We start from the raw sequence: 23,994 nt of genomic DNA, 5'->3' as shown, positions 1-23,994 counted from the left end.
CTAGTTACAATTGTTAACATGATTGGTGAAGTGTTTTTAGTTTTCCTGAATCTGGTCTACAACATTCCCAACCAATCCTATGTTTGTCTTTTACATCAACAGCAAAACTAATACCAGTTAAATAGCCTATATATGGATTAGAGAAACATATGGTTACCAAACAGACAGACTCTAAATGCTTCAAGAGTCTATTTAGCCGTTTAAGACCTGTTCTTTTATTCTGCTTCCAAGCTTAAGAAGCAAACAAAAATGAGCAGAGCTACATACTGTAAAACCAATAGAAATGTTTTTTTTTTATATGACACTATAACTCAAGTGAACATAACATTTATATAACTGTATATACAATAGAAACATGTTTTAACCATGGCAGCATTTTTAGAAACGTTTTGTAAGCCTTTTTTATCAGCTGCTAGTGGAAAATAAGCAAACTGTACTTTAATGGATTAACAGTGTCTCATCTGTAATACAGACTGAAGCAGCTTGTGTACTGGTTGAAAGGCTGCACCGTGTATCAGAAGAGAAAAGGTGGATAAAGGCTAGAGACCAAGTTACTCTGCTCCAATTATATTACAATGGAGCTGCCATGGTAAACCTCATCCTGTAAAACAGCCCATTCAATAAAAGTACAGACATAATACATAATGTATGTAGGTACAACCAAAAGAGAAGAGGGTGGACAATTACAGATTATAGGCCCAAGTAAGGGATATACGAGTACATAAAACATTGCCACCCCCAATATTTTTTTAATGGATGGGTAGTTCGAGGTATTTACAGAGGATCTTTGGTCAGATGTGTGTACATGAGCTATTGTTTCCATGGAAACTGCTGGCTGTCAGAATCTAGGGGGGACTCTAGTTCCTTCCATGTAGTTTCAACATGGGTTTGAGAGCAGTCCGGTTGATATCAAAGAAAGTGTTTAATGTTAATGATAAGCTTTCTTAATAAAAGTTGTTTTTTTTTTAACCACGGCTATGACAAAAATTGAATTGCATTTAACAAATAAAAATCAAAGTTAGCTGAACAATATTCAGCGTTACTGGCCATGAAAACTGGATTCAGCAAGAATGGACTTCCCACTTTGCCGAAATAGTTTCCATAGTTGCGTAAATTCATCAGTTTGGTTGGGAATTGCAGGTCAACTGAAATCAGAAAATCATCAGTTTAAAAAGACTTTCTTTTGTTTAAATATTATTATTAAAAAATATTTGACAGATATTTTGGTCTACGGTATTTACCATCTGAAGATGACAATAGTAGAAAAATAATTGCAAAATACATTTTGCTTGTTTTGCAGCAATATTAGCAGATGCCATGGCAATTTTGGAAACACTAAACCCTTTGACGAACTGGGCAAACAAAAAATGATCCTAGTCACTTATGAAAAATCACATGAATGCCTACAATACGACCCCCATAAATGAGGTACCATATACAGTAATTCTGATGACTAATATAATTTTAAAAAGAGTTTACTTGGCAAAGTGAAGTTATTGATGTTTTTGTTGACATTATGGGACTTAGAGATGAAACATTAAAAAAAAATGATATTCAAAACAGACAATTAAGTCAACAAAGTTTTCCTTATCATAGTTATAAGAAAAGATAATGGGGTATTTTCTGTGCTGGGTTAGATGTAAATGAGTGTTAAGAAGTGTGATATGATATCAGCTGTAGGTATGCCAAAGAGATAAAGTCGATGTTAAAGTGTTAAGATATAAAAGGTTCCTTTACTCTTTAAAAAAATATTCCAGTGGTTTCACTATTATTCCAATAAAACATATGTAGAAGAAAATATAATGACAATGAGCACCAAAAATAACTGTGTAATGCTGTGTATCGGGCAAAAAGCAACTGGTAAGGCATACCTTTATGTGGGGTAACAGTCTGCAGGGAGGAGCGTATTACAAGGGTTGGTCTCCTATTACCGCTTTTACCTTATCATACAGTATGTCTATTTATCCTGGGAATGTGAGTGATAAATCATAAGAACCCTAACGATCAAGGTTGTTGCTCATTGTATCCAAAGAAGGAATATTTATTATTGGGGTTGGTCAAGGATTTTACAGTCTGGCTAAATCATCCCCAGAATCATCTTTTACAAACATACACAACAATTATCTGACACTGCCTGTTGTATACAGTATATCAACTCAGTTACAGAAAGGGAACTCTTGACTTTGTCATCCAAACACATTACCGGCAACCATGCCTGGTTACATCCTATTCCACATAACGTTTATACATGTTCACTTTCTCTTACTCAAACATCCCTTTTATCCTAGAATAATATTGCTGTTGCAGGAGAATATAGCCCATCAATAACTATTTGTGCAATGTAGGGTACACACCAGGACGACCCGCTCAAGATGCACATTGTGAGCGGGTCATCAGTGTCTCGTCCGACCCGCTCACGGTGACGCAGATCGCATGACCTGCTCCCGATGTGCACTGTGACCAGTACCGATCTGATGGCGGCCCGCACCCGGGTGTATGATCGTTTCCAGATCCTACCTGCTGCAGGTAGGATCTGAATAACGACCGACCGACCCGCGGGGCCGCGCATCCGATTGAATCAGAACAGGACAGAAAAGGGCCCAATCACCACACAGTATACATCCAATCGGTTGGAATTGTATCTAGATTGATGGGATCGGGCCCTAGTCGTCCTGGTGTGTACCCAGCATAACAGTCTGGCTGAACCAATGTGTACTATGTGGAATGGTATGTAGTGGTTATAAGGACTCTTGAATTGTTGACATTCAGAATGTAAACTGGTCATAATGTCAAATTGCTGAAAGGGTCAACAGTGAAAATGTCAACATGGTCATAACATTGACATGGTCATTCTGTTGGCATTGTAAATGCTGACAGTCACAATGTCAAACGTACATGGCAGTGTCAAGGACTGGTTTTGGGTTAATGAGTTAAATTGCTGTTAGGTTTCAAGAAGTTTTAGAGTTAGCCATAAAAAATACTGCCATCAGTACATCAGAACATGCTATCAACATTTATTTATGTATTTATTAACAGTATCTTACATAGCCCATACATATTCCACATCGCTTTACAGAGAATATTTGAACAGTCACATCAGTCCCTGCCCCAGTGGAGCTTACAATCTATATTCCCTACCACATGTACGCACACACACAGACATTATAGGGTTCATTTGTTGGGAGCCAATTAGCCTACCAGTATATTTTTGAATTATGGGAGGAAACCGGAGTACCCGGAGGAAACCCACGCAAGTACAGGGATAATATACAAACTCTGCACAGTTAGAGCTATGGTGGGAATCGAACCCATGACCCCAGTGCTGTGAGGCAGTAATGCTAACCATACACCATCCATAGTGCCCCGTATATATAACACATGGTGGGGATAGAACCCATGACCTCAGTGCTGTGAGGCAGTAATGCTAACCATTACACCATCCGTACTGCCCCGTATATCCGTACTGCCCCGTATATATAACACATGGTGGGGATAGAACCCATGACCTCAGTGCTGTGAGGCAGTAATGCTAACCATTACACCGTCCGTACTACCCCGTATATATAACACATGGTGGGAATAGAACCCATGACCTCAGCGCTGTGAGGCAGTAATGCTAACCATTACACCGTCCGTACTGCCCCGTATATATGACACATGGTGGGAATAGAACCCATGACCTCAGTGCTGTGAGGCAGTAATGCTAACCATTACACCATCCGTACTGCCCCGTATATATAACACATGGTGGGGATAGAACCCATGACCTCAGTGCTGTGAGGCAGTAATGCTAACCATTACACCATCCGTACTGCCCCGTATATATAACACATGGTGGGGATAGAACCCATGACCTCAGTGCTGTGAGGCAGTAATGCTAACCATTACACCATCCGTACTGCCCCGTATATATAACACATGGTGGGGATAGAACCCATGACCTCAGTGCTGTGAGGCAGTAATGCTAACCATTACACCGTCCGTACTGCCCCGTATATATAACACATGGTGGGGATAGAACCCATGACCTCAGTGCTGTGATGCAGTAATGCTAACCATTACACCGTCCGTACTGCCCCGTATATATAACACATGGTGGGGATAGAACCCATGACCTCAGTGCTGTGAGGCAGTAATGCTAACCATTACACCGTCCGTACTGCCCCGTATATATAACACATGGTGGGGATAGAACCCATGACCTCAGTGCTGTGAGGCAGTAATGCTAACCATTACACCATCTGTACTGCCCTGACATGCACAACATGTTAAATGCCCTCATTATGATTATCTCAACATGTCACATGTTGATATAACTTGCCTTTCAAATGTTGACAATGAGACCATGTCAACATTCTGAATTTTAACTTTTTGTACCATACCCATGTGAAACATAACCTCATGCACTAAACTCAGATTGCCCTGTACAGACGGACCCTCTAAATTGTATCTGCTAATATGCAAAATAATATAATTACTGTTTTTGAGACAAAAAATTAGAGATATATAACAGCGCTGGACTAGTAGTTTAAAATATGCTTGGAACTTTAAGACGGTTTCATGTAATAATCCCCCCAAAAATTATATCTCTAATTACATGAAACCATCTTAAAGTTCCAAGTATATTTTAGACGTTTACTCCAGCGCTGTGATATATCTCTAATATTTTTAACTCAAAAATGTGTTCTATTAAGTTGAACTATCATTTTGGAGGTTCAGCAGCACTAGCACTTTTTTGAAAGCTTGCGATTGAGGGGGAAGATGTGTATTCTACTTCAAATGTGATCTTGCTATGGGAAACCAATCAGATCCTGTCTACTATCTCCTAGAGGGTGCTAAATAAGAAGTAGCTCATAGCAACATCACATGTGAAGTAGAATACACATTTTAGTAAAATTTCCCCCTGATGGTCTTAAAAACTTATTAATATGATTACCATGTTTTTTTTTACCCTAGAAGTGTATCCAGGAATAACATATGCTGGTGCTCTATAAAAAATTATGTGAATAAATTAATTCTAGACTAATGAATATAATGTATAAAATATAATGAATACTATTTACACATTGAGTACTGTGCTCTAGTTCTATAGTATAATGAATACTATTTACACATTCTAATACAGGGGGAACATTGGCTCTAAATTGCACACCCTCAGTAATGAAAGGTGCCATCTGCTGAGAATAAAATGGTTTTCACAGAGAGAGAGGGTGCAAATGCACTATGCTATATTACATTATATAATAAGAGGTTGTTGGTATATCATTGGCCAGTGATATTGGCCTGCCCACCAACCGTCCAGGTCACCTCTTGTTGAGCAGGTCCCTAACACTATGGGGTCACCACCTGGGGCGCAGGGAACCCCGAATTATGATCCAGCTAAGGACCCCCCCCCCCAGGGCATCACAATAGAGAATAGGGATAGTAAAGTGGTAAAATTATAAGTATGGAGGTCCCTACTATATGTTTGGAGGTAGAGAGTATGTGAAATAAAGAGTGCATACATAAATAATAAACAAACATGATGTAAAGAGTGACTGTGTATTTAAGTTGTGATGCCCTGAGACAGTCCAGCCAGAGCAGCCCGGGTGCCCCCACGTTCAGATGCCAACCCCAAATTTCCTGACACTATGTACAAATAAATAGGACTTACTTGGAATTATGCCTCTGTCTCAGTGCAGTCCATGCTGGTTCCCTGCTTAAAAACATAGAGGGTGGTGGGGGGAGGGGTGCTAATCTAGATGAGGCATTCTCAAACCTCAGGTGTGTATTGCTACACAGATACATAGTAGGGAACAGTGGCTCTAAATTGCACACCCTCAGTAATGAAAGGTGCCATCTGCTGAGAATAAAATGGTTTACACAGAGGGAGAGGGTGCAAATGCACTATGCAATCATTACATTACATAATAAGAGGTTGTTGGTATACCATTGGCCAGTGATATTGGCCTGCCCACCAACTGTCCAGGTAATTTGCACCCTCTCTCTCTGTGTAAAACATTCTAATACAGAAAAGGTTTTGAGAGTTGGAATGAAACAGAAAATGCATTATAAATGAGTCACAGAACATGGATTATATGTCAAAATATTTTGTGACTAAAATGTTGGGAATATTATCAGTTCAAAAAGTCATATGATTTTGGATGAACATACAGTATATACAGTTCATGTAGTAAGAAAGTGAAATGAGTGTTTAAGTCTATTTGTTTAAAGTGGAAATACAGACTCATTGGGCCATTGTACCAAAATTCCACAACTGGTACTAAAATAGGATTCACACTATTGTTGGAAATGATGCCTGTGAAGGGTTTATTGTGCAGAGTCCTATAGGCACACCAAAGTGGATGACTCACACTATGAACAGCCCAGTTACTTAACCAGTGATGTTGGTTTATTGATGGATTCACAGGTACAGCTGTTCTCACTGTTACATGCACACTGGTGATTGAACATAGATTTATCAGACTGTTGGTTTATAAATCTCACCAGTTGGTGAGTGTAACTTGCAAATGGGTAGCTGTGCAGAGATTCAGGAACACCTTGGGGGTTGCAGATAATCGTAGGTCTCTTGGAGCTAACTAGGAGACTTCTGTCTTCCATAGAGTCCTCACAGAGGCTGGAAGAAGATGGCCTCTGCACATGCTTATAAGATATATTCAGCCATCTTGGGGTAAGACATGAAGTATCCCTGCAGAATAGGTAATCTGGAGACTACAGTAACACACCATTCTTTAACAATTGCATCTAACAATGGATGGGTTTTAAAAACTGACAGGAGGATTGTACCGTTATTTGGTACATTTTACATTCAGATTTTTTTTTTTTTTTAATAAAAATACCGGAGTATTTCAATACAAATACACCCAACTAATAACAATTCTCATCATTACTAGATAAGACTAACACAATCTTGTATCATTTGCTGGTCAAGGTACTAGTAACAACGGCATTAAGTACTGTATCATGAAGACTACAGACACCAATGTTTCATTTACAGGAATCACAGCAAATGATAACTCCCACTGTCTCTCGGAAACTTTTTTTTACTACATTTTTATAGAGAAATAATGTCTGCTCTAAGTAAGCAGTCGGTAAAAGGTTTTCCATGGAATTAAAGAGACCTAAACATTGAACCTAAAATCTGTCAGGCTGGAAACTAATATCTCTAGCCAGCAATTGATCTGATGTTTGGAGAGAAGTAGGTATATTTTATTGCTAATTACTGGTAGCATTGTAATAAAGGGGGTTATTTTGGTTCACTCTTTCTGACCAATTCCTTCTTAGATAGACAAAACCAGGTGCGCAGTGGGGCAGATGTAACATGTGCAGAGAGAGTTAGATTTGGGTGGGGTTTTACTTCAAAGTGAGATCTATATTGCAGTGTAAAAATAAAGCAGTCCATATTTTCCCTGCACAGAAACAAAATAACTCACCCAAATCTAATTATCTCTGCACATGTTATATCTGCCCCCCTGCATTGCACATGGTTTTGTCCATTTAAGAAGGAATTTGTCAGAAAGAGTGAACCAAAATAACCACCAATGTGTGATATATTCGACATACTGTAGTATTCCATTATTTAAAATGTTACTACCATTCTTCAGCCAAGAAATGCTTCTACTTCTCCTTAATGGTTACAAAACAAAAATAAACTACAAACATACATAGATTTACTGAATTTTAAAAAAAACTTCTTTACGGAATTCAGAAGCAAAAGATAATTATTATTGTATTAGAATGCATTGTATGGGCCTAACTGTATGGATGATGGAAATACAGAATGCAAATGCAGCTTCAACTGCAACAAGCATTGTCCAAAAAAAGCAAAAATTTACATATGGCAAAAAAAACTAAAAACAGCTTGAACATCCATCTTGTCTTAAGTATTGTTCATAGATATGGTTTTAATATTTCAAGTACAATTGTGTTGTATTATTGCATAGAAAATCTCCAGGGACTGAGTATTTGGGCTGTGCAGCAGAGTGGGGAAGACTGACTGCTAAGGGTTAGCACTGTGACCATGTTCTCTGTGTATTTGTTATTCTCTCTGAAATAAGTTCTGCCAAAGTCAAGATCTGAGATTAGAACAGAGGGATAAAGAGTAAACAGCAAAGATTACAAAATGCATGAAAGGATTCACAAAATGCATGTGGAAAGAAAAAGAAGCGCCAGTTATTTAAATTCAAGGGTGTTTGTATAGCAATGCTGTAAAATCTATGGTTCTAGATGATGGATGAAAAAGTAACAAAAGTACAAAATATTAGAAATGATAGATAGAGATATTATGATCCAGCGCACACACATGTATGTTATCTGTACTTTTCATCTACTAATGACTAACTAAATACCCTTCCCCTTTGCATCAATGTATTTATTTTCAAGTGTGTTTAGTACAGCAAGTTCTTGTGTTATAGAATAATATCAGAAGGCTGCAAACCCCAATTCCCTGTGCAGGGGAGAGAGCGAGGCTGTGTGAATTATGCAACAAATTCCAATTTAGCCTTTCCAAACTTGTGATAAACTGGTCTTGATGAGGATGTCAAGGGAGATCCGAGGCAGACAGAAAGAAAATACAACATGGCACATTTGGAAGCTAGGACTAAGCATCTCATATAGAGGATGTGAATTGCCAAGAACACTGCCCAAAATGCAGCCGGAAAAACAATATATAGAGTTATTTCTTTCAACTGACAAGTGGCAAACCATTTCATTAGCTATAATTGCTCCATCGGTGTGGTTATAATCAATCTACAAATACTAGTAGCATCAGATATACATTTGTTGGAAAAATGTTATCGCCATAGTAGAGACTGTAGAATAAAAAGATGAATATAGCAATGAAATACTGAAATTGTGACAGTCAATATTAACTGTTGACATGCAGTCAACAGTCACGGTGGAAGCACAGCATTACGAATGATAAGAGAAAGAGGGCTAAATATATCAGGGAAGTGGGAAGCTCATTTTTGCAGGTCTGGGGGGGCATGCAGTGAATTTTAAAGACCAAAGTTTCTCAGAATGTGTATTGAAACCTGTTAATGACTATTAGTGATGTCTCCAGTAAATATAATAAGGTTATTAAGTAAACAAAATTAAGAACAAAAAAAATAAATAAGTAGGGCATATAAGTTTAGTAGGCAGCAAAAAGATCAATTAAAGTTTAGAGTATACTTTGAGAACTAAATCACCTTATTGCTTGAACCATTTATAGATACACCCAGAGAATTATTCTGAACTCATTAAAATGTGTGAAGAAGCCATCCAGGTTAAATCACACCAGCTCATATCAAATATTCTTAAACTATATGCATATCATTAGGAACTGAAAGGCACTCATCCATGCTGGCTTCCAAGGGCAATTTTACAGCACCATATCAGTGTGCTGCTGTTTACTTACAAGTAATATAAAGGATTGATCAGTTAATTAAGCCATCAAAATCAGACCATATTAATAAGATTGAGCTTACAAAATGACAAGGTGATAATCTGCTGAAAGGCTGCTCAACACCAAACTGGTAACTGCGTTCATCCATCATGTTTCCAATCAAGGCAGGCCTAAATAAAATGATCATTTGCATGTGTATATTTTCTTTTAAATGACATCACACTGAGCATGCAGTATGCATTTTATAGAGGCATATTTACATAGGCTTTGGGAGCCTTCATCTCAGACGGTATGAGCAAAAAAAGACAAAGATCTGGACAGTACAGAAAAAATAAACAAAAAATAAAAAAATAACACCTTCAATGGAAATAAAAATGAAATCACTAATTCACATGTACAGGTATGTATATGTCAATCTTTGAAAGCATTTGATGATTGTATCAGCAGCTTGGTCCTTGTAAATGCACTCCAAAACACTTGGTTTAATTTATCAGCGCTAACTCACACCATTTCCCTATTAAAACCATGAAACCTGATGTTCACTGATTACTCTTCCACCTCGAGATACACTAATGAGAAATTAAATATTCCCCATCGAACAGGGGAGTACACGCTGAAGACTGAACAGATCAGTTACAGCCATCTACAGGACTTCTACGCACAGCAAATGACACAGAAACATGATGTAATGATCTGACATCGACATTCAAGCCCTCTGGATCACAACTGTTTTGTTTTGGTTTGTTTAGAACAAATCTTCATCACGTTATGTGCATCAATGTCACACAATAAGGTTGTGAACAGAATATCACACCCCCAGATTTCAGATTAGAAATATTGTCAAGGGAAATATAACATGCCTTTTAACTAATTATGACATTCATATAATATTCACCTGGCCTCTTCCACAAAAGACACAAAAGGCTTCTGCACTCATATCAAATAAAATAAATATACACACACACACACACACATCATATACAGTATATTATATATATATATATATATATATATATATATATATATATATATATATATATATATATATATATATATATATATATATATATACACACACACACACACACATACACACGGAGAGTACTGTACCTAAAAATGTACAATTCTTTTTTTTTTTTTTTTTAAGTATAATAAACATTCCATATTGACAGCTTAATGTCTACTGTACACATGTATACAGGAGGTAACAAATGTAATTATGAAAACAACACAAAGTTGCTTAGCTTCTGTTACAGGTCAAGATTATAGGACCTACTACAAGAACCAGCATGCACAGGTATTTGCTTTAATAGGGAGCCACCATATCCCAAACCCAGTAACCTTGGGAATACAGGATGTACTGTGCTCTCTTGCAGGGGATGGGAAATTATGCTTCCTAAACTGTGATTTTAGGGACACATGCTTGTAAAAAACTGGTACTAGGTACAGTACCAGTAGCATATAGGATATTTCCTGCAGAAGTCCTGGCCCATGTACTAATACCCCTTCAAACTAAGAACCTCAGGGATATGGGGTATTGGTTTTAGGAGTCAGATGATGATGGTATGCAGATGCCTGATGAAGTGGGCTCCATGTCTTTATTTTGTGGTTGCCCTTCTTCCATGTTTGAGACCATATGTGTATATGTTGCCCCTGTTGGTGACCCCACGATAATATGCTGCAGTGGCCCTTGGGCCATGCAGATGTTGGAGACCCCCGTGTCTATACAGTAAGTCCTGATGGCCTCTGGTCTATGCAATTGTTAGAGACCCCAGATATATACAGGAATACATATTAAAAGGGTACTTGGTCTCTGTAGCTGTTGGAGTCCCCATGTGTATACTGTATGTTGTAGTGGCCCCTGGTGTCTGGAGATGTTGGAGACACCATGTGTATACTGTATGTTGCAGTGGCACCTGGTCTCTGGAGATGTTGGAGATGCCATGTGTATACTGTATGTTGCAGTGGAGTTGTTGGAGATCCCATTTGTATACATACTGGAGTGGCCCTTGGTATCTGGAGGAGATGTTGGAGAACTCCATGCATTTATGTTGCAGGTGCCCCTGGTCCATGCATACACACACACACACACACACACACACACACACACACACACACACAGTATATTTCAGTGTCTCTGTATTAATCACATGTTAGAGTCCCCCAGTATGGAGGGATGCACCCCAGACCCCATCCTTGGTGCTCTAACAGGGGATGTGTCCCCCCCTGTGCGCTGCAGCAGACACCCCTGCGTCCCTCACCTTCAGTCACCATCCTGAGAGCGTGAGTAAATGAGGGATCCAGCGCGTCCTTCTCCGCCAGCAGCTGCGGGAGATACTTCTCCATCCCGTGCGAGCAGAGCAGGTGATACAGTCCAGGAACGGTGCAAGGGGTAAGGGGAGAAGCCGGGGAAGTGACAGCGATCCTTGTCTGTGCGCTGCCCGGGAGCCGGACACTCATATATGGGGACTACTGTACGGAGACACAGAGCCAGATGCACAGCCACAGAGTAACCACACGAAGCCGAATCCACTACTGCTGCTGCTGCTGCCGCGGACTGAAGTCAACACAACCGCCGCCGCCGCTCTATAACCGCACTGTGCCGGACTCCTCCCCCAGGGCTGAGATCCATCCGCGCTGGCACACGCCCCCCGTGCTGGAGAGAGCAGGACAGTCTTTGGTCATTGGGCGGAGCAGCCGTCACTCAAACGGTGGGTGTGTTCCTCCGCCGACCGCTGACCATGGTACTGACGAGATGCGACCGCTGTCCGTGATGCTGACTGTCCATAGTTCTGAGTATAGGCAGCCGCTGTCCATGGTGCTGACTGACCACGGTGCTGAAAAGGCGGCCGCTGTCCATGGTGCTGACTGACCACCGTGCTGAAAAGGCGGCCGCTGTCCATGGTGCTGACTATCCATAGTTCTGAATGTAGGCAGCCACTGTCCATGGTGCTGATTGTCCATAGTGCTGCGTATTAGCAGTCGCTGTCCATCGTGCTATCCATGGTGCTGGCTAGACGCCACCGCTGTCCATGGTGCTGACTGTGATCTGCCTATGGGAGAGATATACAAAGCTTCAAAAAGTGACAAAGTGGAGAGAGGTAAAGTAGGTATAGATAAAGTAGCATCCAATTAGCTCCTGACTGCCAAACTACAGGCTGTGTCTGAAATATAACCGTGGCATGGTACTTTATCTCTTTCCACTGTCTCACTTTGTAAAGCTTAGTGCATCTTGATCTGTTGAGCTTACAAGTGTGTGGCCGTTGTTTGTTCCAGAACCGGGCAACTCCTGCACTCTGGTCATACTACTGTATTAACTAGACACCATTCATGTCCTGAATCTGCCTTCCTTTCATAGTGTGCCTCACCACCATGCACCTCCTGGTCTATAGAGTCTAGTATATTTCTTCTGCAATGCTGTGCACATTGTCCTCCACTGGCATGAGGTGCAACAAAACCACGAACCTTCTGAGGCTTCCCTGCTTTGTTGTGCCCTAATACAATGCACATTATGACTGCATGCTCCCCTGGCTTCACTAAAGTAATGTGTTAAACATGACTGCACTGTGTCATTTTGTTTTATTGTACCGTGATATTATGTGCCACCTACACCACTTGTTGAGTGTATGCCACCTACAGTATACCTATATTACATTTTGGCTAGACATTATGCCCCTCTGGCTCCTGCCATTCATTCACACTGTGCTCCAGCACCATGCAACGCCTCTTCTTGTCTCTCTTTCATACTGTGCCCAAAACTATGCACCTTCGTCCCCACTGTCACAACTTCTCCTAACACTATGTGCCACTTCACTGGTGTTGCATTGCACCTCCTGCCCCTCTGTCATGTTTTACCCCAACACCGTCCATATCTTCCCTCTTTGTCAAACTGTGTTCAAAACAATCTCCCACCTATCATGTCATAATGTGCAATCATGTTATGCTCCTCCTGCCACTCTGACTGACTGATACCGAACGTTTGGGACCTTCTGACTCTCTGTCACGCTTTGGCTCAATAAACAATGTATATACAACTGCCTGAGAAATACAGGATACAGTATATAGAGGTGTATGACTGCAACATCAAGGGTGCCAAAAATGCATCACAGCAATATGCCTTGCCTACAGCCAGACTTCAACAACAATGTGCACAACCTGCTGCTCCTCCTCCTTTATTATACTGTGCCACCCACACCTTTGCTATATTGTGCTCTAACACTGTTCACCTTGTGTCCCACTATTACTATGTGTCTCAAACTCTACACATCCTTTTCCTACAGTAAGTCAAATGTTGCCAGCACCTTGTTCATTGTGGCACTGTGTTATACTGCTAGACCTTCTGCTCCACAGGAGTTTCTATCCTCCATGAGCTTACCTTGGGACACCTGCATTACGGTTTGACAGAGTACCAACCCAGTGAAATGTACCACTGGCCCTTTAATACTGTGCCACAACCAGTGGCGTAACTATGCCTCCGCAGCCCCCGCCGTGGCGGGGAGGCGCAGAGTAACTATGGGCGCCGGGGGGGCTGCGGTGCTAAAGTTACCCGCTGCGCTGCTGCCCAGCCACATCTGCGGTCACTGTCCCGTCACTCGCTCCCTGCGCCGGTTCCTGCTGATAATGAAAACTGACACTTAGAAAATGGCTGCCCCCGTATTGCAGAAAGTTTTGGCAGCCATTTTCTAAGAGTCACTTTTCATTATCAGCAGGAGCTGGCGCCGGGAGACTGGACCGCAGATGCGGCTCTGTCAGGTATGGGCATGGGGAGGGGCGCCGAGGGGAGGGAGAGAGAGAGGGGGGCGCCGAAAAAGTTTGGCGGGGGGGCGCAAAATATATAGTTATGCCACTGTCCACAACATAGTGTGCCACATACTGTACACCGGGGTAATTAGTGCCCCAACAGCATGTGCTACCTGCAACCATGATAAAATGTAGGCGAACACAATGCATTTCTGTTCTTGCCACTGTCACACTGGGCCCAACATCCTGTACTGTAACTCCTATTTATGTGTAAATTTACAAAGATGTGAGTTATTTTGAAGAACAGATTCTACAGTTTCTATTATCTTCTAGAAGGTGCTTAATAAATAAGAAGTAGAATCGGTTGCATTGGGCAACAACCCATCTTCAATAGAACTTCAATTTGAATAAAGTTATCCCTTATTTACAGCCCAGTGAGCAGGTATGAATTGTCCCTGTGTCTCCTGCTCCACCCCCATGTGTCAGACTGTGCCCCAGCAGCATGCATCTTTTGTACCTCTGTGACATTGTGCCCCAACCCATTGTCCCTCCTTATCCTTCAACTCTGTAACATTGGGAATTCATAGATGATTATGGGGAAAGGACATGGCTTTTTTAAAGAAATTATTTTTATGTATGGAAAAGGGTTAGTGATGGTCAAAAATGTTTGGCATTAGGAACCTGGCTATAATACCAGCATAAGACTGTTAACATTGGTGAAGATGCTGTTGGTGGAATCCTGACAGCCAGGGATGACACTAATAGTGAATAGCTGAAGGGGGAGGATTAGGTTTAAGGTGCAGGTAGGGATCATTAAAGTTAGGGGTAGGGAAGAAGGAAAGCATACTTATCCAGTCTTTGTTGGGATGCCACTGACCAATGTTCACCCAACAGTACTGCAGAACATATTGATACCTCTGTAACAGAAATGCCTACAAAGGTCTACTCTAGAAGTTGTAAGGATTAATCCTTGCAGGTTCTTTACTCATAAGTAAATGCGAATAATAGAAATTCCGGTACTTGTGTATTATCACGGCACCCACAATATTAAGTCGTACGATATATAACCGCATCGCATGCCATTCCATGCCATACACCCGATGCACAGCGATGCAATTTTAAATTGTATAAGCCCCCTATACGATTTTTAATTGTAAAAGCACCCTAATGGGGGCTTACAATGTTAAATGCACCCCCACGCCACCCCCACTATGAATGCCAACCTGAAGCGTGGCGAGCGTAGCGATCCCGCGAGGGGCGGTGGTTCGCGTCCTCTGACCTTTTCATACCCCCACTATCCACGTTGGCGCGGAGTTGAATGTATATAGTGTGGCGAGCGCAGCGAGCCACCGAGCCCGATGCGTGGCGAGCGGACGCGTATTACTCGCCACACATATTATTCGCCGCGCTTCGGGCACGGTGGCTCGCTGCGCTCGCCACACTATATAAAATCAACTCCACGCTGACGTGGATAGTGGGCTTATGAAAAGGTCGGAAGATGCGTACTGCCACCCATCGCAGGCTCGCTGCGCTCACCACGCTTCGGGTTGGCATTGATAGTGGGGGTTGAGTGGGGGGTGCTTTTACCATAATAAGCACCCATCATGTTTAATTATGTTATAGGGGGCAATTTTAACATTGAAAAACCCATTAGGGTGCTTATACAATTTTAAATCGCATACCATTGTATATGCAATACAATGGCATACAATGCCATACAATGAGATGGTATACAATTTAAAATTGTATAACATCGCTTGCCATTGCGTAACATCACATACCATGCATGCCTTATGGTCTGCGATGCGATGGGCGCCGTGCTAGTACACAAGTACCGAAATTCTAGATTATGTATAACTGTGAGAAGCAATAATACAAAAAATAATCAAACAGAGGGAATCAAGGCAAGCGACAACTGCTGCAGACAAGGGATACACAAAATCAATATTCAGAAACAGAATAATGTTTGATGCAGGTATTATGAAGACTAACCCACAGGTAGACATAGTGGAATCTGATTCCAGAGAATAACTCATAACAGGTGTGAAGGTTTCTCAATACCATAGCACAATCACCAGAAACAAATCACAATCACCAGTAAAAAACATAAAGAATACAACAAACTATATAACAAACTGAATGGATCAGATTGTCAGCAGATTCCCCCGATCACTCATGCTGCAGATGCAAGTGTAAGCAATGCTCTGAGCAGTTTCTGAAAAGATGTCAAGACAAATAAATATTGAGTTTTTCAAATTGTCGTGGCACGTCTGCAAAATTACAAACTTTTTGCTAAGAGTGTAAATGCTCTTGTCAGGAAACTTACAGCCAGGAGTGGTGCAAGGCGCCATTGTAACTAGAGCAATCACATACAACACTCCTCCAAAATAGAGGGCATATTTTACATTGACTGCAAGTGACATTTTAAATTTACACCTCCAACCCACTTCTATCTCCAACTGCCACTTTGTAAAGAAAGCCAAGAATGTGGGCACTCACCAGTGCCTGTAGACTCCAGGTTGGACACAAGTGCCAATGCACTAAAATCATCAGTGATAAACTATTAGTCACTGAATGTAATACAGGTGACAGTATAATTTTACATACTAATAATACTGTGTATAAAAAGATGCTTCTTCCAAAGAATTAGTTTGTGGAAAAACAAACAAACCAAACACTTCAGCCACAAAAGTTACAAATACAGTTGATGAAGTGCTTAGTTTGGTAAACTATGCAACATACAGTAAAAATGGGTGGACGTTCCCAATGACATTTACGTATTGCATCACTTTTCTTTTCATTATGGCTGTATTTTTAGGGGTAACGGTGTTGGGGGTTTTAACAAAACTGAGAAAAAACTGGAATATAGCAGCGCTCTGAACTCGATAAGAATATTTATAAAAAATACAGTGATATAAATAAAGGATTGGACTGATTGTACAATTTAAAACAATGCAATTTATTAATAAAGTGACCAATGGTACTGGTATGGTAAAAAATGAGGGGGAAGGGGAAATGATAAAATCACAATGTAGGACTGTCCATTCCTATTATGCCAGAGACTGTATATTGTGCAAATGCAAAAAACAATTGGATGGGGGTTACCGTCCACCTGTAGACACACCGGGGTGTAGCTTGTGCTCCCTGGGACTCAAGGCCCGAGTTGGTATTAGGGCCGAGTCACCGTCCAGAGTAGGGGGAGACTCCCGGAATTGGCACTCCCAGAGATGGTATTGGGGTCCTTGGTGATGTAAAGTGTCCACGGTTAGGTAAGTCCAACAGGGTCCAAAGGCTGGTCTGGAACAGTCCAAAGATAAAGGATAAAAGTGGGGTAACACCTGACGCGTTTCGCCGGCTCAGCGGCTTTATCAAAGGTGATGGGGTGATGTGACTGAGGGGTTTTTATACCAGATTCAAACAGGAAGTAGATTTGGTCACATGGTACACAGTAAAAACACATAATCGGTCCAATCCATAAAAAACATAATAAAGGATGTGTAGAGGAGGCAGAAAAAAACACATATATACTTGATGATAGTAATTGATTGATTTGTTGCAGTGTGTTGCTATATTACACGATTCTATATTAAAGAAAAAATAAACACAGTAAAACATTTGGTTGGTGAATAGTGGTCATGTGCCACTGTAAAGGGATGGGTCCTGATTGGTGGGATAAATAGCCTGAATTATTATAGTGGCCCCGTATTGGTCTGGGCGTATGTATCAGGAAAAAAGGGCGGAAGTGAAAGCATAGTGAGGGCGGAAGTAAAACGTCTTTTTACATAACTAATAGAATGTAAAAAGTATACAAAGTTAACTGTATTTAGTCACATAGCTGCGTTAAAGCGCAGTACATTGGTGGACATGGTTTAAAACGTCCGCAATAGTCATTTCTGTATGTGAAGTGCTTTGAAAACACAGATATGTGCGCACCTGGTCATGTGACCTCCGGAGACGCTGAGGCAATGACGTCACGCGTCAGTATGTACATGGTTGGCGGCTCCCCAGTGCGTGGCCGGCTGGTTGGCAGATTGCTAAAGATCTTGTCACAGATATGTGACAAAACTGTTGTTACATAGACCCAATTTCCTTAAATTATTGCTTTCTCACTTTAATAAATTGTAAGATTAATATTAGTGTTGCGATAGGGTGATCTAGTTATGACTGGAAATTTTACTGGGGTTAATAATATTGTCCAAACAGAAACGTGCCCAAATTATTGCACATGATTTTAGCTGAATTTAGTATTTTAAAAGAAAAGAATACAGAACAAATACCAACACCAAAAATGCAAAGGTGGTTTACCAAAACTGGAAAACTGAACCGAAACATAGAAGGGCAGTTTTGGCTAAACCGAAACACAGGCTTATGTGCACATCTCGATTTGTTACACAAAAAGCTGGTTATAAGCATTTAGGCACATGCACATATGAATGCTTTTTATTATGCAAGTGTGTTTTCTTACTTCCAGTTATTGTGCTACTCTAAGGGCCTTATTCTGATCGGTGCGGATATTCCCGCATGCGGACGGACCGCCGATGTTGATCGTCTGCGCATGTGCAGAGGTCACTCTGCGCATGTGCAGGCGATTTCGCCGCACGGATTCTTTATACGCCGCACAGGGGGCGTAGAGGGGCGTGAGGGGCTACTTAGCCTCATTACCCTATGCATACGCCCCGCGTTTCATGGGTGTTCCCATGCAAACGCGGGGCGTATGCATGGTAATGAGGCCGTGACGCGTGGGTACGGGGCGGGCATCTGACATCGCCGGATGTCAGCTGCCCGCCCCCATACATGATTTCACACGGACAAGTGTCCGTGTGGTCTTGTGTTGCGGGACCTGGTGGAGCGTGCGGCCCTGCATTCGATGTTCGGCGACCATCGAATGCAGGGGCTGCTCCCAAGACGGAGGAGGCGTATCCCCGTCCAATTTCATGCGGATCGCCACATATCCGCGTACGGACGGCAGGTGGCGATCCGTATGGAAGGCGGGGTTTCGCCTGCACGGTTGCGGCCGCATATTCTGATCGGGCCGCACCGATCAGAATAAGGCCCTTAATGAGTCCCTAAAGGATATATACTGTATAACAGTTTTAGTTATCGCTGTTACAATGCCTAAGAGTGTGCTGTGCTGTCTTGTCCACCTTTGCTCATGACATCAAGCGAACATGTATAGGGACGGGACCACCAGCAGTTCCTGGAGAGTCTTAAAGACTCTCTGTCATGGCCAGAGTATTAAGACAGGTATATTTACCTTCCAAGTGTTTAGCAAAACTGTCACTGCATTCCAGAACATGCTTCCATCAGCGCTGTGTGCACTCTGCCCACAGTGCAGGGATCCAGCACTCACAGGGGGCATCTGTATAAGTGATCCAGCAGTCTCCCAGTGTGGCAGCTGCTGCACATAAACATCAATACATGCCTGTCTCTAAGCTCCTGTCTGCTGCGGCTTCCATGCCGTTGCTATGCTCCATGTGCTGTACAAACAACATTTCCTGCCTTTCCTAAACATGGGAGCAGCCATGTTCTTCCTGGTCACATGGTATTTCTCAGCCTATCCTTTGAAGCTTTCATTAGTGGTAATTGCCCAGCCAATCACGACTCCCATGCTGCTATATGGGTGCTGGGTAAGTAAGGCCAGTTGCCAGTGCTACTAATCTAACTGTGCTACCTGTATGGTGCTCTCTCTCTCTGTCTCCTTAGCTGCTTCCATGTGCCATTCTCCAGAGCTTTCCATCCTGCTCCAGAACCTGAGTACTCCATCGGTAGTCACCATCGGTGACTTCCAAGCACCATCAGTGATTTCCAAGCACCATTGTTAATTCCAAAGCTCCATCGATGTTCCAACATTGGTACTCACCATTGTTGACTTCCAAGCACCATCAGTGATTCTGTGTTATTCTTCATTGATATCTACCATTGTTGATTCTCCTGCAACATCAGTGATCATCAGTACTATCGATGATCCACCATCGGTAGGGTTCATCCAAGATTCTTCAAGTATTATTATCTGGACCCAATTTCCATGGCATTCCTCCAAGTTTTCAAGGGTCAGTACCACTCTGCTGTTTTTTCATATTGCATTTCCTGAGACTGTGTTATTATCTGGACTTCATTAGTGTTCTTACACTGAACCATACCCCACTACTGTTACAGTGATTATTGTGCCTGGACTCCACCAGTGTTCTTACACTGCACCAATACCATCACTTCTGTTATCCTCAGTGTTCTTACACTGCACCATACCTCACTGTTGTTACAGTTATTATTGTGCCTGGACTCCATCAGTGTTCTCACACTGCACCAATTGTCAGCCCTTCATCTGTGTTATATCTCATCAGGACTCAATCAGTGTGCTACACTGCTCCATACTCCACTTTTGTTACAGTTGTTATTTTACCTGGACGCCATCAGTGTCCTTACACTGCACCAATACCATCACTACTGTTATTATTGTGCCTGGACTCCATCAGTGTTCTTACACTGCACCAACACCATCACATCTGTTATCCTCAGTGTTCTCACACTGCACCAATTGTCAGTCCTTCATCTGGGTTACATCTCATCAGGACTCCATCAGTGTGCTACACTGCACCATACCCCACTATTGTTACAGTTATTATTGTGTATGGACTCCAACAGTGTTCTTACACTGCACCAACACCATCACATCTGTTATCCTCAGTGTTCTTACACTGCACCATACCTCACTGTTGTTACAGTTATTATTGTGCCTGGACTCCATCAGTGTTCTCACATTGCACCAATTGTCAGCCCTTCATCTGTGTTACATCTCATCAGGACTCCATCAGTGTGCTACACTGCACCATACCCCACTATTGTTACAGTTATTATTGTGTATGGACTCCAACAGTGTTCTTACACTGCACCAACACCATCACATCTGTTATCCTCAGTGTTCTTACACTGCACCATACCTCACTGTTGTTACAGTTATTATTGTGCCTGGACTCCATCAGTGTTCTCACACTGCACCAATTGTCAGCCCTTCATCTGTGTTATATCTCATCAGGACTCAATCAGTGTGCTACACTGCTCCATACTCCACTTTTGTTACAGTTGTTATTTTACCTGGACGCCATCAGTGTCCTTACACTGCACCAATACCATCACTACTGTTATTATTGTGCCTGGACTCCATCAGTGTTCTTACACTGCACCAACACCATCACATCTGTTATCCTCAGTGTTCTCACACTGCACCAATTGTCAGTCCTTCATCTGGGTTACATCTCATCAGGACTCCATCAGTGTGCTACACTGCACCATACCCCACTATTGTTACAGTTATTATTGTGCCTAGACTCCATCATTGTTCTTCTACTGCACCAATACCATCACTTCTGTTATCCTCAGTGTTCTTACACTGCACCATACCTCACTATTGTTACAGTTATTATTGTGCCTGGACTCCACCAGTGTTCAATGTTCCTTCTAACTTGCCAGGACTCCATCAGTGTTTCTACACTGCACCATACCCCACTATTGTTACAGTTATTATTGTGCCTGGACTCCACCACTGTTCAATGTTCCTTCTAACTTGCCTGGACTCCATCAGTGTTTCTACACTGCACCATACCCCACTATTGTTACATTTATTATTGTTGCCTGGACTCCATCAGTGTTTCTACACTACACCATATCCCACTATTGTTACAGTTATTATTGTGTATGGACTCCACCAGTGTTCAATGTTCCTGCTGACTTGCCTGGACACCATCAGTGTTTCTACACTGCACCATACCCCAGTATTGTTACAGTTATTATTGTGCATGGACACCATCAGTGTTTCTACACTGCACTATATCCCACTATTGTTACAGTTATTATTGTGTATGGACTCCATCAGTGTTCTCACACTGCACCAATTGTCAGTCCTTCATCTGTGTTACATCTCATCAGGACTCCATCAGTGTGCTACACTGCTGCATTCGCTACCAAGCTCGCTGTGCGTTCCTACGCTGCACCTCTTAATGTTATTCATGCTCATCTTATGGTACTGAAACAATGTATTTGTTGACGTTCATATTCACAACAAATCTCGCCAGTTACCATCTGTACCATCTGTGGTATTAATAAAGACAGGTGCCTCCTGGTGATGTGCAGTAGCCTTATCAAGGCACCTTAATTTGTATACCAGTCAGCCCCTACGCCTGTGCTCATTTCTAGCTGCGATCTGACCACAGTCGTGAAACTCTCTGGGCAGCTGTAAACATAGCAGAATGCCTGTCTGTAGAATCCAAGGTCATTGCAAGGGGCACTGCCACAGTGATGCTGGCTGCAGAATGCTGTTCCAAGCACCTGCTATGCAGAAGCATGGGCAGGTTGGCAGTACCAGTCCCACACCCTTAGTTGAGTCCTTGATTTCAGCACATCTCTCATGTTACCCGAGGACTACACTGCATGCTCATTGCTAAAGTACTTTAGTACTACCTAATGTCATTGCTTCCATGTTATAAGGACTCTGTCAGATTCAAGTTCTACCAGGAATTAAATGAATTAGTTAAAAAAAAGTTAATAGCTGAATTTCTCTGTCTAATTAAGAACTCAGTCAACTCATACAGCAAATAAAAACTTTGACAGATTGTAATTTTAAAGGCTTCTGGGTATATATTCAGTACTAAGTGCCAGGTTCTCATTGGCAATGCACCCAGGATCTAAACTGGGAATCAAACTGCACACAAAACCATTTCATATTGTTTCTTTTTTAAAACATGTTGGCAAAACTCTAACAAAGTGGTGGCTTTTATACTGTAAGTGTTTGTCCCGTAGACTAAATAAAGTAGTATTTACTATCAGAAGCAAATAATGCATGGAATATTGAAAGGTGTAGCCACAGGCATTACTAACTGTGGTGACACCTGGTGCAGTAGTTTCATATAGTGTGCCTAAGGTGCGTGCCTCACTACAGGGGGTAGACCTCACTACAGGGGGCATGGCCTCACTACAGGGGGCATGGCTTCTCTACAGGGGGCATGGCCTCACAGTGAAAAACCACACCCATTTCAGTGACAAATAAAAGCCCCTTCTCAACACACCTGTAGCCCCCAGCATCACTCCAGAGTTCCTGCAGAATTGATAATTGTGGATGCTGCTCAGTGAACCCATCCAAAGGGGTCACACCACCAGTGTCACCCTATTAAATGGTGTCACCCAGTGTGGCCTGTACCCTTCACATTCACACTATTAAACTACTGCACCAAAGGTAGTGACACCTCTGTCTACAGCTCTAATATGCTCCGGTCTTTGTTTTTTTACCTGCCCAACATCTGGTAGTTTCACCACTAGTAGTGATGCTTAGCTTTGTCAATGGGTGTATCTGATTTAAATAACAAAATATATCCTGTATTCCTCTAGTGAAACAGCAAAAGCTCACATTGGACCAGACTACTGAGGTATTCAATCTGTGACGATATTTCCCGACAGGGGTAAAATCGGCTCTCACCTATTCAATGTAGCCATTGATGACAACATTAAAGGGCATCGGATCAGACTTTTTAAAAAGTCAGATCTGATTTGTCAGAAATTGCAAATTCCCAGCCGCTTTTGACAATCTGCAGCCATTTTTATCGATCCATGGATTTTCCAGCACTCGATAGCAGGAACATTGAATTCCGGCTGTCGAGTTACTGTCAAATCAACCGAAAACAACCTGAGATTCCGACTGCCGGGACATTATGACAGTCAGAATCCCAGATTGGATGCAAATCCCTATAGCTTAGTTTTGTAAGGACCTCAAAAAAATAAACTAAAGAATTATAATAAATTTAAAACCCAGTTTAAAAAAAATTAAAGAAAATAGGGCCCGATTCAGACATGATCGATGCCGAGCGAATTAGCCGTGGCCA

General features: G+C 41.9%; 1 protein-coding gene across 4 annotated transcripts in view; it reads right to left on the bottom strand.

The window, feature by feature from the left end:
• Positions 1–11,994, bottom strand: part of KHDRBS3 (KH RNA binding domain containing, signal transduction associated 3) — a 100,533-nt gene extending 88,539 nt beyond the window's left edge. For 3 of the 4 annotated variants that reach the window (XR_014444037.1, XR_014444036.1, XM_083144888.1), the window contains exon 1: positions 11,647–11,994. Coding sequence is in view for 2 of the 4 variants with exons in the window: in XM_083144888.1 (XP_083001014.1) it covers positions 11,647–11,845 (199 nt within the window). In the remaining 2 variants the exon portion in view is untranslated. The remainder of the gene's footprint in view (positions 1–11,646) is intronic. The other variant, XM_083144889.1, reaches the window with a different exon arrangement.
• Between the last annotated feature and the right edge of the window lie 12,000 nt (positions 11,995–23,994).

The sequence above is a fragment of the Crinia signifera genome, chromosome 5 (genome assembly GCF_055691185.1).
Source record: "Crinia signifera chromosome 5, ASM5569118v1, whole genome shotgun sequence".
In the NCBI taxonomy this organism is placed as follows: domain Eukaryota; kingdom Metazoa; phylum Chordata; class Amphibia; order Anura; family Myobatrachidae; genus Crinia; species Crinia signifera.
Note: the sequence above shows the minus strand (reverse complement) of the source record. Positions and strands in the feature narration are given on the sequence as shown.